The following is a 13,993-nucleotide window of genomic DNA, read 5'->3' as shown; positions in this document are numbered from 1 at the left end:
TTTTCTCCAGTCCTTTGATGTATTTCTGGGACAGGCAGGCCGACTGTCAATGTACAACACCTGTTCATAGCCCCTTTGGTACATTTCAAAGAAATGTTGAAACAAAGAGATTTGTTCTGTGAAAGGTTTGTAATTTCACTCTGCTGTTCACCATTGTCTGTTTTCTCCTCTCCTTTCAGTTTTATTTCTGGGACAGGCATGCCAACCCTGTTAATGCACACATAGCTCCTTTGGTATATTTTAATGGCATTTTTAAGCGTTAATTCTTCACATTGTTTATTCATTTTGAGCTCTTTGTTCAACATTTGCAGTTTACTTAATCTGACATAAGAGACGCTTCTTTTAGGTGGATGCATGAAATGAGAACACTTAGACCACAGAATGATTAAAGTGTTTATTTGATAATATAAAGCAAAAACAACGATTCACACATTACTGTAAAACTGATTAACATGGTATCGGTTAACACATGCTGCAGTGTTTATACACATTGTGATATTATATCATAACATAGCTCTGCCTCCTCAAATCCATAACTCCAGACAGCAGTATAACCCAACACCTCATTAACTGTAATTAACCAATATCTCCTACAGCTCCATCATTTTCGGGGATTTTAAAAAAGAAAAAAGCACTTTCTTACACTGAATGCTGTTAGTAAAAGAGTTTAGAGTAGGTAGCTGCATGTAATTTATTTTACAGATTTAGATATTAGTGTGTGAAATGTAAATTATGAATGAAGAGGGAAAAAATGGTTGGAGAATAAGATGACTGCAAGAGTTAATCACTATATATCTACTTTAAACACAGGTCTGCAACATTGAAAACTTTCCTGACCTTAAAGATTGACACTACATTTTTTTACCAATTAGAAACCAGAGATCAACTACTGCAGTCATTGCTAGACTTATAATCATATGGAGAAAACCAACCTTTCTGAAGCACAAATTCAAGTATCTCATCTCTTTACCACAAAGGTAAGTCCTTGGCATCTTTCAGCTGAGTTGTAAGAAGGTCGATGTCTGCCTGTTTCACTGGAAAGGTTGCCAGCTGTTCAATCTTCTGCACATTTTCAGAGATGAAGACAACCAGGTCATTGAATCCTTTGAGAAATGCATCACCAGTTGTAAGGATTTCTCTCATGTCTTCTCCAGTTGGGATTTTGAACTGAACTTTTCCATCCAACTTGTACTGCAGGTTTTTTGCGATCTTGAAGGTTTCGTCAACAGCCTAAAACATCAAAATAGAAAACAAATAAACAAACAATTATGAATAAATATAATATAATATAATATAATATAATATAATATAATATAATATAATATAATATAATATAATATAATATAATATAATATATTATAATATAATATAATATAATATAATATAATATAATATAATATAATATAATATAATATAATATAATATAATATAATATAATATAATATAATATAATATAATATATGTATCCATTACAATCATCCATCAAGGTCATTAAGTTAAATTCAGCATTGAATATTTTCATTTTTTACAAACAACCACAATTAGTAGTTAATTTTTCCGGTCAAATTTCCAGCCAAAAGTCTGACCCTATCACTGATTTTCATATGCTTTACAGGATATATGGCTGGCACCCAAATAAACTTTTCAATTCTAATACATAAGACATAACACAGGCTCTAATTGTCTTTGCTGCAGCTTGATGCAATGCTCAAATGTATCATGATTTTTGGTTTTGGTTTGTTCAATCAATCAATCAATCAATCAATCAATTAATCCAATTTTATTTATATAGCACTTTTCATACAGTTAAAATGCAACACAATGTGCTTTACAACATTTAAAAACATTAAAAACAAGGAAACCCATCCTTCCCTCCCTCCATATATACATATATGCACACAACTGCACATGCACACACACACACACACACACACACACACACATTGGCACGCCCACACGTACTTACACACACACGTGTACGCACCATCACCACTGACAGTAGGGAGACATGGCATGGTACCAACAATTGTGGAAAACGCCTCCATTGGGGCCGTCCACACTGGGAGGAATCGCAGGCCATGACCACTGGGGGCACCGGCACCCGGACCTCCCCTCGACCCCGACAGACAGGGGGACCCCCACACCGAGGTGGGGAGCCCCGCAACCAGCTGGGCCAAAGGGACCCGTGGACAGCACCCCCAGCAGCAGACCAGATACAGCACCCAGTGTGGAGGACCCCTGAGGAAATATCGGAGTTCAGATAGTATCAGATAGAATAAAAAGCCAAAGAGGTTAGAAGTTAAAAGAGTAAAAATGCATAAGATAATATATAAAGAATGATAGGAGCATAAGAAGGATTTAAAAGGTCAGTTGTTTCCCGTTTCATTTCAAAATTCTCCATCACTGTGTGTCTGTACTTCTTTTAACGGGTCCCTTTGTGTGTTTTCCCTCCTTTTTGATGTCCCCCTTCGTTAATTTCAACTTTCTCTCCTGAAGCATCCATTTGTGTTTTTATAGTTTTGTCTTTCCCTCTGTCGTTGTCAGTTAGTCTTCTTGTGCTTCTTGTCTTGACTTTGACTTTTTTGAAACCTGTTGAGTTACTCCAATTCTTGCTTTAGTTTGATCCTGTGTTTTTGTTGCCTTTTTGATTTTTGGTTGACGTTTGCCTGCTCCCTGTTTTTATTTTTTTACTTTTTATTTTTTAACCTATTTATTGACTTTACTTGCCTTTTTGTACCAATTTATGCTGTTTACCAAATATGGTATTTGTTTGACTGCAAACAGCGTGTAGTTGTGCTGGACATACCTCAGATATTGGTGTGATATATTTTGCAATAACTGATTCCAGTGGCACATCAATCTCACCCAGGGTAATGTGGTCATCTCTGTGCTCCTTCATCCACTCCAAGGTCTTCTGTCCCAAGACAGTCTCAGTCTTGATCACAGTGGTGAGTGCCTTAATAGCAGTACGTTTCTTACTCTTGTCTGAACTTGGATGGGGGAATAATTTCGTCAGAAGCACATTTACTCCCCACAAGATAACACCCATTTCAATAGTTTTTCCGACAAATGCTGCTACCTTTGGTATGTTTGTTGCGGCAAACTCAAGAAAGGATTTCAAAGCATCAGCAACTTTGGAGAACTCTGCAACCTCACTGCTGGCTTCAGCCACTTCAGCTTTCATTTCCTCTTGTACGTCTTCTGACAGTCCTTCAGCTTCCTCTTCAGCATCTCCAAAGAATTCTTCAGTGAGTTCAATTGCCTCCTCAATTAGTGCCATTTTTGGAGTGGTAGTGCTTTGTTACCCTAAGAAGAAAAATATATGAACAGATCTCAATTACTGCAACAATACACATGTCATTACTCATTAAGCAGTAATTACAGATAAAGCAAATGTGTAATATATAACATATCCACATATCCAGCATCTGTGGGCTCACACAGAGGAGAGATTATAATTGTAACAAGATAAATGATAAAATCCATTTTGAAATATGAGGTCTAAAACATTGAATTAAGGACTTTTGGCTGTTGTAAAAATCATGCTTTACTGCCCCCATCAGGTTGGTAATTTCACAACTAACTGTGTCAAGTATTATTTCAACCAGACACTGCTTCTTTCCAAACTACTTTTGGTTCTCCAATAAATAGTGTCACTCATTTTCATTAACTGATAAAAGGTAAACATTTACTAATGGCATTTGCCTGCCTTGGGTCTGCTCTGATTATTAGATCCAAATAACTGTATCATTGAAACAGTTGAAATCTACTGCTCTTGTAGTTACCTGGAAAATTAACTGACACAGTATAAATTCGGTTTGGCATTCTGAAAGGTTTCATGAAACAAACAGCCAAATATTGTAACAACAACAACAACACCAACACTAATACAATAGTTTACTCTCTTTACAAAATATGATTGAATACAGTAAAATCTGATGCTTTTTATGAGCCAAAAATGAAGATGACTGGCATCATGGGGTTACTGTAAAAATGAATGGTGTGAATTGAACAAAACATTGTTATAATACATAGATTTAGTCAAAAAAATGTTATTTCTTTAATTTTACAGGAACACTTGTGACAGCGTGCCATAGTAGCGCATCTCAAAGTACTTTTTAACAACTGAGGTATTGTACAGAAACCATGTGGTTTAAAAAAACAAGTTTTTTAATTAAATTGTATTCTGTGTACTGCAGTTTTAAAAATTTCAGTACAAAATTTGGTGCATGCATGTACATTCATTCTTCTTTAATTAGAAAAAGCGAGCTGTTTCCGCCATTCTACTTTTTGATATGAAATTAATAGGGAGAAAAACAATGAATATTTCTCAGTCAGTTTGAGGTGGCAGCTGCTGAATATATGTTTTGGGGCTAAAACTCTCCAGGCGCTAGAAAATGCTACGTTAAGAGTCTGGACCAACCACCTCCATCTGTGAACCTGGCTTGAACACACAATCTGTATCTTTTACATTGCTGAAGACAATATTGGCATTAAAGAAACCCTTAGATTAGATTAAATGAAACTAGAAAAAAACTTAACTTTATTTAATATTTGAAGATGCTCCAAGCAATTTTCAGCAATAGTGATTCAGAGAAAAATAAGTATTCAGATGTTCTAGATGCAGAAACATCAATCAAACCACAACCAAACTTTACTCCTTTGCTTCCTTATTTATATTAAAAGTTCTACTCACAAACTCTTTAAGTTCTGTGTGATGAAGTTGTCTCTTGTCAATTCAGCAGGAGGATTCTCTGGTCAAAATGGGATCGAGTACGCAGGCAACTGAAGAATCCTCTAAAACCAAGGGTTTTTATGTCATTTTCATTCTTTCAACATGGACAGCCTACAATTACCAAGTAGACTTGATGGAATGACAGCAGGCGGAGCAACAATGCCATCTGTGCCAAAGACAGGGCATCATGGAAAGTTTCTGTTTTTGAAGAATTCTGGAACAAAGTTGTGGTTATGAGCTTCCAGTACATTGACTGCTATATTACAGATTTATTTCTTAACGTGCATAATGTACATCGATCAGCAACAACATTATGACCACTGACAGGTGGAGTGAATATCAATGTTCATATTGGTATTATGTGGTGTTTGCTTGAAAACCTTGGATTTTGGCTTCCATGTTGATGAAACTTAGACACGTAAATATATGTTGTCCCAGAACAAGCACAGTCCTTCATGCAAATAGAGATCCCAACTGTTACTGGCCTACCCCTGCTGGAAAATGCACCCCATCACATTGCAAAGATATCAAACAATCAGGAACATCTCAGGAAACATGACAATCGCCCAAAATGTTGATTTGACCTCCAAACTTCCTAGACCCCATTCTGATCAAACATCAAGAGGATGCAGTGGAGCAAGTTTGATTCCCAGAGGTCCCACTGCACAATACAGAGTACCCAAAGGATCCATTGCCAATGTCCTGGTGCCAGACCCCCAGTGATTTGTCATTGGCGTCCACGGCAATTGAAAATATATCACAAACATGCACCATTTGTGGATCTTGCGACTGTAAGCAAAGCCTGACAAAGAGCTAAATTTATTTGTTGAAACTCTCAAAGTTTGCTATTCACAGTGTATGAATGCCTGCATCCAGCTGCTCCTTATTCTGTGGAATCTGCTGCACCCAGATACAATGACAAATATATTTTTATCATGCACCACTGAGCCCAAATAAAACAAAACACCCTAGGTAAACAGTACACTTCTACAAAAGGGATTAGTGCATTCATAAGCTTTATAAAGAAATGTCAGCATTTAGAAGTAATCTTGATAAGAAAGCTTGTGTATGGGAAAAGTACTGACTTTTGTACATATAATTTCTTTTGCAAATAGAACACAAATCCCAATCCTCCTCGCAGACTACCTTGTAGAATTACCAATTAACCTGAGCATGGTTTTGAACTGCGGGAGGAAGCCAGAGAACCCAGAGAAAATCCATGCCCCAACAAACCAAATATTCAATGAAAAATTAAATGAAGCAGAGTCAGCATATAACAGCAACACAATAAAGTGTATTATTTTTTAGTCAGCATATTATATTAATAACTCTGTACTGGAAGTAACCAACACGGTAGCCACGGGGACCTGAGTACCTCTAAGAATAGCACTAGTCACCATGGAGCTCCTTCTAAAAAATTATGTTTCTGTTCTTTTTTAATCAAAAACATCTGCATTATTGCACATTATTATTATTATTATTATTATTATTATTATTATTATTATTATTATTATTATTATTATTATTATTATTATTATTATTATTATTATTATTATTATTATTATTGTTATTGTTAGTAGTAGTAGTGGTAGTAGTAGTAGTAGTATTAAAAGGTGGTCTGTGCAATTAGTTATTCAGGAAGTTTGTATCAAACAAATAGCCCTTGTTGCCCTTGAACAGCACATGCAGGATGCTGCAGAGCTTGTATTAGGAGAGAGAGCCAGTTGGTGCTGCCCTGCTCTCAATGAGGAAGGATCTCACCCCCATTGCTGCTGAGGAGCACCACACAGTTAAAGAATGTCTGGGGTCGCTTTCTCCATTTTACATGACCACCACTGAACTTTCCAAAGAGAAGAGTGTCGCGGTCCAAAATAATTCTACTCGTCTGCATGCTGCAGTCACTCACTCACTCACAATCACTAGAAAACAAGCCTAAGATCAAGACAAGAAGGCCCTCCAGCTGCGTATCAACCTTACAAGGATGTAAAGTGAGTGTTTGCCTCTCCATGAGACTATTAGTGTAATGATCATTGCTTCACTGCTCCAGATTTAAGGCTGTGGGCTTCTGCAGCCAGACCAATGCTGAAGCTGCAGTGAAATGTCTCATCCCAGAATGTGCCACTATTATTGGAGAAGACACAGACCAAATTACACCCATCCCTGCTGCCCCATCCTCCTCCACTTAAAAAGATGCATATCATTAAATGTCTTTAAAAAGTCTTCAATTTGATTTAAAATTTATTGTAACAAAAATGTTTTGAAATGTTATTTTAAAAACTGTGCAGCAATTTAATTTGTTCATTTTTTTAGGTGATTGTTTTAGATGTGGTGGAGAGCCAGGTGAGGAATGCCACCGCAGATGCCACAGTGGAAGTCCAAAGGTACATGACGGATTCTTTAACTCCTCGGACAGAGGATCCACTCCACTTCTGGGCAACTAGAAAAACAGTTTATCTGCACCTGTGTCAACTTGCAATGCTGTTTCTGTGCACTCCAGCTTCTTCATTTACACGTGAGAGGATTTTCTCTCAGGCAGGAGAAACTATCTCCAAGAAGAGAAATATACTCAGCTCTCTCACTGTAGAACAAATCCTCCCCCTAAATAAAAAACAAATAAAATAACCTTATATGCTTTAATGTGGTTATTTTACTAGTTCATGAGCATTTTTACTGCCCAGTTCATAAGCACTTCTAAGCCCAGGTAAAAAAAACAAAACAAAACAACAAAACAAAACATAATACACTATATATAAAAGTTACAATATAATATTATATATAAACGTACCTGTCCACTGATTAATTAATTACATAAGGCAGGGAACTCATACCACACGCATGCTCCCAAGCAATTATAAGATTGTCTTATACTTTATTATATCTAATGTTTATGTATTATGTTTACACATTTCAAGAAGTCATAAAGGGAGAACACACCATGACACATGTTTAAACAAGGAAGGTTTGTTCATCAAAATTATGAATCAAATAAACATAACATTATTTTTTCACCCAAAGCCCGATATCAGACAGGATTGTCACATGATATTAAACAGAAGTTGTCAACTCAGCTCTGTAGAGTGGGCAACCATAATGGAGCAGTTCTTTTCAAGTTGGAGATTCAAGCTGCTCTTCATACTTATGGCCACCAGATGCCGCCAAAGTGGAGCTTATTGAAAAGCCTCCACTAATGAACCCTTTTTCGAAACAAGCTTCAACACTACAGCAAACTTCATTTGGCCTTCACTACCAGTGACCCCAGAAGCCACTTTAGTTTACGCTGAAACACTTTGCACTCATATTGCACATACAAAAACACAAATGGCAACACATAATTTATCATTTCCGAAGACATGCTCAGTTTATTTAGATTTTCTTGAAGTACTTAAGTTCTATTTGTAGCTCGCACATTTTGTGAACCTTTGCATGTTCAGGGTTATATTAACTTGTACTAAGAGTTTCTTTGTTTGACCTTTGCTGGGGTATCCGGTCTTCTGCGACTGCACTCATCTGAGTGGCTTCAGACAAAAGATGGCTTCAGAGAAGCGCTAGGCTTTTATGTCAGAGCTGTCAATCAGACCACACCAAGTAACTGCCACTTTAAGGGGTGGACCAGTTTTATTTGATTTAAATATTACTTTTTTCATTTGATTTGTGTTTGGTAAAAAGATATATTATGGGTTTGTTTATTATTATTCATGCGAGTAAACAGACAAACTGCTGTTTTGCGCTTTTTGTTGTTAGTTTACTTGTAGATGCGTTATGTTTGCCCCAATACTTAACTGCTAATTGAGTGTTTTTATAGTAATTTTACTGATCAGCGTATTTTCTCATGTGACAGTTGCACATTGTAGCTGTTAAAGTTTAAATTTCATACATTTGAACATATATCTTGCCTCTTTTGCATATGTTGGAATTCTTAGTATAGATATGATTATATGTACATTCGATTTTCTTATCTATTGTTGTTAATTTAGCTTGTTTCAATACACCGCCCAGTGGCAGGTACTTATATTTTCGTCATGTCCCCATGTATGATGACAATAAAGCTATTCTATTCTATTCTATTCTATTCTATTCTATTCTATTCTATTCTATTCTATTCTATTCTATTCTATTCTATTCTATTCTATTCTATTCTGTTCTGTTCTATTCTGTTCTATTCTGTTCTATTCTATTCTATTCTATTCTATTCTATTCTATTCTATTCTATTCTATTCTATTCTACTCTATTCTATACTATTCTGTTCTATTGTATTCTATTCTATTCTAGTCATATTGTACCAGAGTGAAGTTTGATCTGACACTGTCCCGTAATGCAGAATATCGTTTCAAGTTTTGGTCAAGTTAACTTAATGTTACTAGCTGGGTATTCTCTGGAACAAATACAAGTAGATGAATCAGTTTTCTAATCTGGATTCTTTCAGTTGGAGAACCAACATGTGCATGACTTCGACAGCAAATCAGGACCAAACATGAAAACATATTTATGCGATTCCTGCATGAACCAGCTGAATGCATGATGGGTTCTATGGCAACGCAACAACATTACACTGTGCAATACTGTAACTGCCCAGCTTCATTCAGTGTTATTAGTAACATACAGCTCAGCAGGTGTGCAAATGTAACATATATTCTCAGCTGAGAATCTGTATCACTCAGAGAATTGATAGGAAATTATTTGGTTCAAGGGAGACGCTTTTTTACAGCCAGATTAAATCCAAAACTCTGAACATAACCTGCTCTGGACCAGGTTATAGTACAGCCCTCTGTACTACAAAGCAAGTTCAACATAACCAAGATGTCTTTTTGTCAGTTGGGTAAAGAGGTCATTCGAAGCTGGTTGTCACCTTGGAAAGTATATATGAGAATTATGAAGGCAAACGTCCCGTCTGCAGTCACTGTTGTTTGTTTGCTCCATCCATTGTTATATTTCTGGGACAGGCAGGCCGACCGTCAATGTACAACACCTGTTCATAGCCCCTCTGGTACATTTCAAAGAAATGTTGAAACAAAGAGTTTTATCTGTTTGTACTTCTTTCTTAATTATTTGCAGTTAACTTAATCTAACACAAGAGATGTTTCTTGTAGGTGGATGTATGAAATGTGACCAGCTGGACCAAAGAGCAGTTGCAGTGTTTAATAATACATCAGACACCACATCAGTGATAATATGCATCCAGACCCAAAACCTTTTTATTCCCTTTCCAAAGCTTCAAAAGCAAAAATTTGGACATTAATATAAAGCTGAGTAACATGACATTAGTAAACACACGCTGCAGTGTCAATAATATACATTACCATAACATATCATAACATAGCTCAGGTGTGAGAGAGCCAGCTTCCCATGCAGACATACTGCTCACAGAATCATACCTGCAGTCTAAACCAACACCTCATTAGCTGTAATTAACCAATATCTCCTACAGCTCCATAATTTGGGGGGATTTTCATTTATTTTTTATTTTTTTGCAAAGGAGATTGAAAACCTGCATTTTAAAATAAACAATGCACTTTCTTACACCGACAGTTGTAAAACTGTTTTGAGCAGGTAGCTGCATGTAATTTATTTTACAGATTTATTTCTTAGAGTGTGTAATGTAAATTATGAACAAATACGGGAAAAAACTGTTGAAGAGAAGAATAAAAGAAGGCTACATGAGTTAACCACTATATATCTACTTTAAACACAGGTCTGCAACTCTGAAAACTTCCCCGTCCTTAAATCTTGGCACAATTTTTTATTTTACAAATCAGAAACCACAGACCAAAGACTGTAGTCATTGCTGGACCTCAAATCATATGGAGAAAACCAATCTTCTGAGATTTGTGTCTTGTATACAAATCAAGGTATCTCATCTCTTTACCACAAAGGTAAGTCCTTGGCATCTTTCAGCTGAGTTGTAAGAAGGTCGATGTCTGCCTGTTTCACTGGAAAGGTTGCCAGCTGTTCAATCTTCTGCACATTTTTAGAGATGAAGGCGACCAGGTCATTGAAGCCTTTGTGAAATGCATCACCAGTTGTAAGGATTTCTCTCATGTCTTCTCCAGTTGGGACTTTGTGCTGAACTTTTCCATCCAACTTTTCTTGCAGGCTTTTTGCTATATCGAAGGCTCTATCAACAGCCTAAAACATCAAAATAGAAAAGAAAAAATAAATACTTGATTGATTAGACACACACATGTACCTGTTCACCTGTGGTGTTACCGTGTCTCCTGAATCCACCATTTGTGTATACTCTTGTCTTTACCCCTGTTTTTGCCAGTCAGTCTGTTTGCATACCTCATCTTCACTGGCCATGGTTTTGTTTTGTTTGTTTCCCTTTTGTTGGTTGTGGTTTGTGCATTTAGATTGTTTGTTGTTGTTTTTTTTAACCCTGTTGTGTTAGTTACCTGTTGCATTTTGGATTTTTGGCCAGCTACCTGTTTTTTTTTCTTTTTTTTTTTTTGATTGATTGACTTCACTTGTCTTTTTGTACCAGCTTTTGTAATAAACAAAATATGAACACAAATCAAACTTCAGTTATGTCTTTCCATATTTGGCTACTCCTAACTGAATAGCAAAGTAAAAAAATCATGGTATCTGTTTGACTGCACACAGTGTGCAGCTGTGCCAGACATATACCTCAGATATTGGTGTGATATATTTCGCAATAACCGATTCCAGTGGCACATCAAACCCAGCCAGGGTAATTTGGTCATCTTGATGATCCTTCATCCACTCCAAGGTCTTCTTACCCAAGTCAGTTTCAGTCTTGATCACGGTGGTGAGTGCCTTAATGGCAGTACGTTTCTTCTTCACATCTGAACTTTGTTGGGGATCTTTGATGATTAATTTGTTGAGACCCACATTTACTCCCCAAAGAATAGCACCAATAGCTCCATATTCCAAGATAAATTTTGCTATCTTCAGTATGTTTGTTTTGGCACAGTTAGCGAAGGTTTTTAACATCCCAACAACTTCGGAGAACTCTGCAACCTCGCTGCTGGCTTCAGCCACTTCAGCTCCTACTTCCTCTTGTATTTCTTCTGACGCTCCTTCAGCTTCTTCTGAAGCACCTTCAATGGATTCTTCAACACCTTCAATTATTTCCTCAATTTCTGCCATTTTCGGAATGGTAGGACTTGGTTACCCTGAGAAGACAAATATTTGAACAGATATCAAACACTGCAACAATTACTTATTAAGCAGTAATTACAGATGAAGCAAATATGTAACATATAACATATCCACATACAGCATCTGTGGGTTCACGCTGGGGGGAATCCATAATTGTAGCAAGCTAAACAATGAAACCCATTTTTTAAATATGAGGTCTAAAACATTGAATTAAGGAATTTTGGCTGTTGCAAAAATCATGCCTTACTGTCACCATCAGGCTGGACCTGGTAGTTTCACAACTAGTTGTATCAAGCATTGTTTCAAGAAAGTTGAAACAACATTCAACATTTCAACCAAAGTCTGTTTCTTCTCAAACTACTTTTGGTTCTCCAATCAGTAGTTTGCTAATTGTTTTCAATTTAGTAATGGCATTTGTCTGCTTTGGGCCTGGCGTTTTTCACAACTAAGAATAGATTATGTCAGTGAAATTGTTGTAATCTTGATAGCCAGAAAATTTATTTTACACACACTGATGCACGCCAACAGAGGATACATTTAGTTTGATATGCTGTGAGATTTCATGAAACAAACACACTAATACATTTCTGTAAAATACATCCAAATTCTAACAGTAGTTTACTGTCTTTACAAAATACGATTAAATGCAGTAAAATCTGAAGCTGCTTAGGAGCCAAAAGCAAGTTTGACTGGCAACATCAGGATACTGTAAAAAATAATGGTGTGAATTGAACAAAACATGTATTATGATACATAGATTTAGGCAGCTAAGACCACTGTAAATGGTTATTTTTAATTTTACTGGAGCATTTGTTACAGTGTACAATCGTACTGCATCTCAATGTACTTTTTTAACGTCTGAGGTATTGCACAGAAACCATGTGGATAAAAAAAATCTATGAAATGTGTGTATTTATTGCAACTTTCAAAATTTCACAGCAAAATGTTCATGCATGGACATACATTCATTCTTCTTTGGTTAGGGAAAGTTTGTTATTTTGGCCATTCTACTTCTGGTTGCTGTGCGTTAGTTATCATTTGGTGAAGTTTAACAGGAAGGTCTCATTGAAATATAGGGAGAAAAACAATAAATATTTCACAGTCAATTTGAAGTGGCAGCTGTTGCATATATGTTTTAGGGTCTAAAACTCTTTATGTGCTGGAAAATGTTATGTTAAGAATCTAGACCAACCACCTCCATCTGTGAACCTGACTTCAGCACACAATCTGCATCTTTTACATTACTGAAGAGAAGCTACTGGCATTTAAGAAACCCTTAGATTAGATCTAACAAAATTAGGAAAAAGCGTTGCTTGAAATGCAGATAATGTACTTTGTTTAATATTTGAAGATGCTCTAAGCAATTGTCAGCAATACTGATTCACAGAAAAATAAATAAGTATTCAGATGTTCTAAATTCAGAAACACCAATCAAGCATAAATCAAACTTTACTCCTTTGCTTCCTTATTTATATTAAAAGCTCTACTCACAAGTCTGTAGATTCTGTGTGATGAAGTTGTCTCTTATCAAATTCAAGAGGAGGATTCTCTGGTCAAAATGCTATGGAGTACCCAGGCAACTGAAGTCTCCTCTAAAACCAAGGGTTTATATATTGTTCATTCACTCAGCATGGACAGCCTACTATTACAACATAGATTTGATGGAGCAACTATGTGATATCAGCCTCATCATGTAGTATCATGACTGTCTTCCAAAGATTGCCAAGTTTTCCTGAGGTATGTACACAGTGCTCAGGGTGTGCAGACTTGTCAGTCCTTGCAAACTGCTAAAACTGGCATTAGCTGTTCAGATACTTCCCTCTTTCTTGGCCCTACCTCATACTTTGTCAGCCATTTGTCCAAATTCTGCCCCTCTGAATCTTTCTACTAGTATTTTTAATGCCCCATTCCAGTGCCCCCCCCATACCCTCTTCCTACCCAGTATCTCTCAGCTGGCATGTTCACACAGAGGTGCAGTCACATTAAATGCCACCCATACCACATACCTTGCAGTGGTCGTGGGTTAGCATGACCAAACAAGTCTTTGCCAGTGCAGGCTTTGCAAAAATTTGCAAGAGCTGTTCTCATGTCCTTCCAAAATCTTAACTCTACAAGACTGATTTACAGCCACATCTGTTGTT

The 13,993-nt window shown here is 36.6% G+C and overlaps 2 protein-coding genes across 2 annotated transcripts; both read right to left on the bottom strand.

Annotated features, from left to right (window-relative positions):
* Positions 1-379: 379 nt before the first annotated feature.
* On the bottom strand, positions 380-4,835 carry LOC111588867 (uncharacterized). The gene is made up of 3 exons (XM_055013807.1): positions 4,697-4,835; positions 2,807-3,306; positions 380-1,230 (listed from the first exon to the last, which is right to left on the bottom strand). The coding sequence occupies exons 2-3, from the start codon at positions 3,278-3,280 to the stop codon at positions 967-969; spliced, it is 738 nt and encodes a 245-aa protein (XP_054869782.1). The 5' UTR covers positions 3,281-3,306; positions 4,697-4,835; the 3' UTR covers positions 380-966.
* Positions 4,836-9,894: 5,059 nt separating this feature from the next.
* LOC111588863 (uncharacterized) lies at positions 9,895-13,650 on the bottom strand. The gene is made up of 3 exons (XM_023299450.3): positions 13,344-13,650; positions 11,358-11,866; positions 9,895-10,859 (listed from the first exon to the last, which is right to left on the bottom strand). The coding sequence occupies exons 2-3, from the start codon at positions 11,838-11,840 to the stop codon at positions 10,596-10,598; spliced, it is 747 nt and encodes a 248-aa protein (XP_023155218.2). The 5' UTR covers positions 11,841-11,866; positions 13,344-13,650; the 3' UTR covers positions 9,895-10,595.
* Between the last annotated feature and the right edge of the window lie 343 nt (positions 13,651-13,993).

The sequence above is a fragment of the Amphiprion ocellaris genome, chromosome 9, assembly GCF_022539595.1.
Source record: "Amphiprion ocellaris isolate individual 3 ecotype Okinawa chromosome 9, ASM2253959v1, whole genome shotgun sequence".
NCBI lineage: Eukaryota > Metazoa > Chordata > Actinopteri > Pomacentridae > Amphiprion > Amphiprion ocellaris.
The sequence above is the reverse complement of the archived record's forward strand: the minus strand, read 5'-3'. Positions and strand labels throughout refer to the sequence as shown.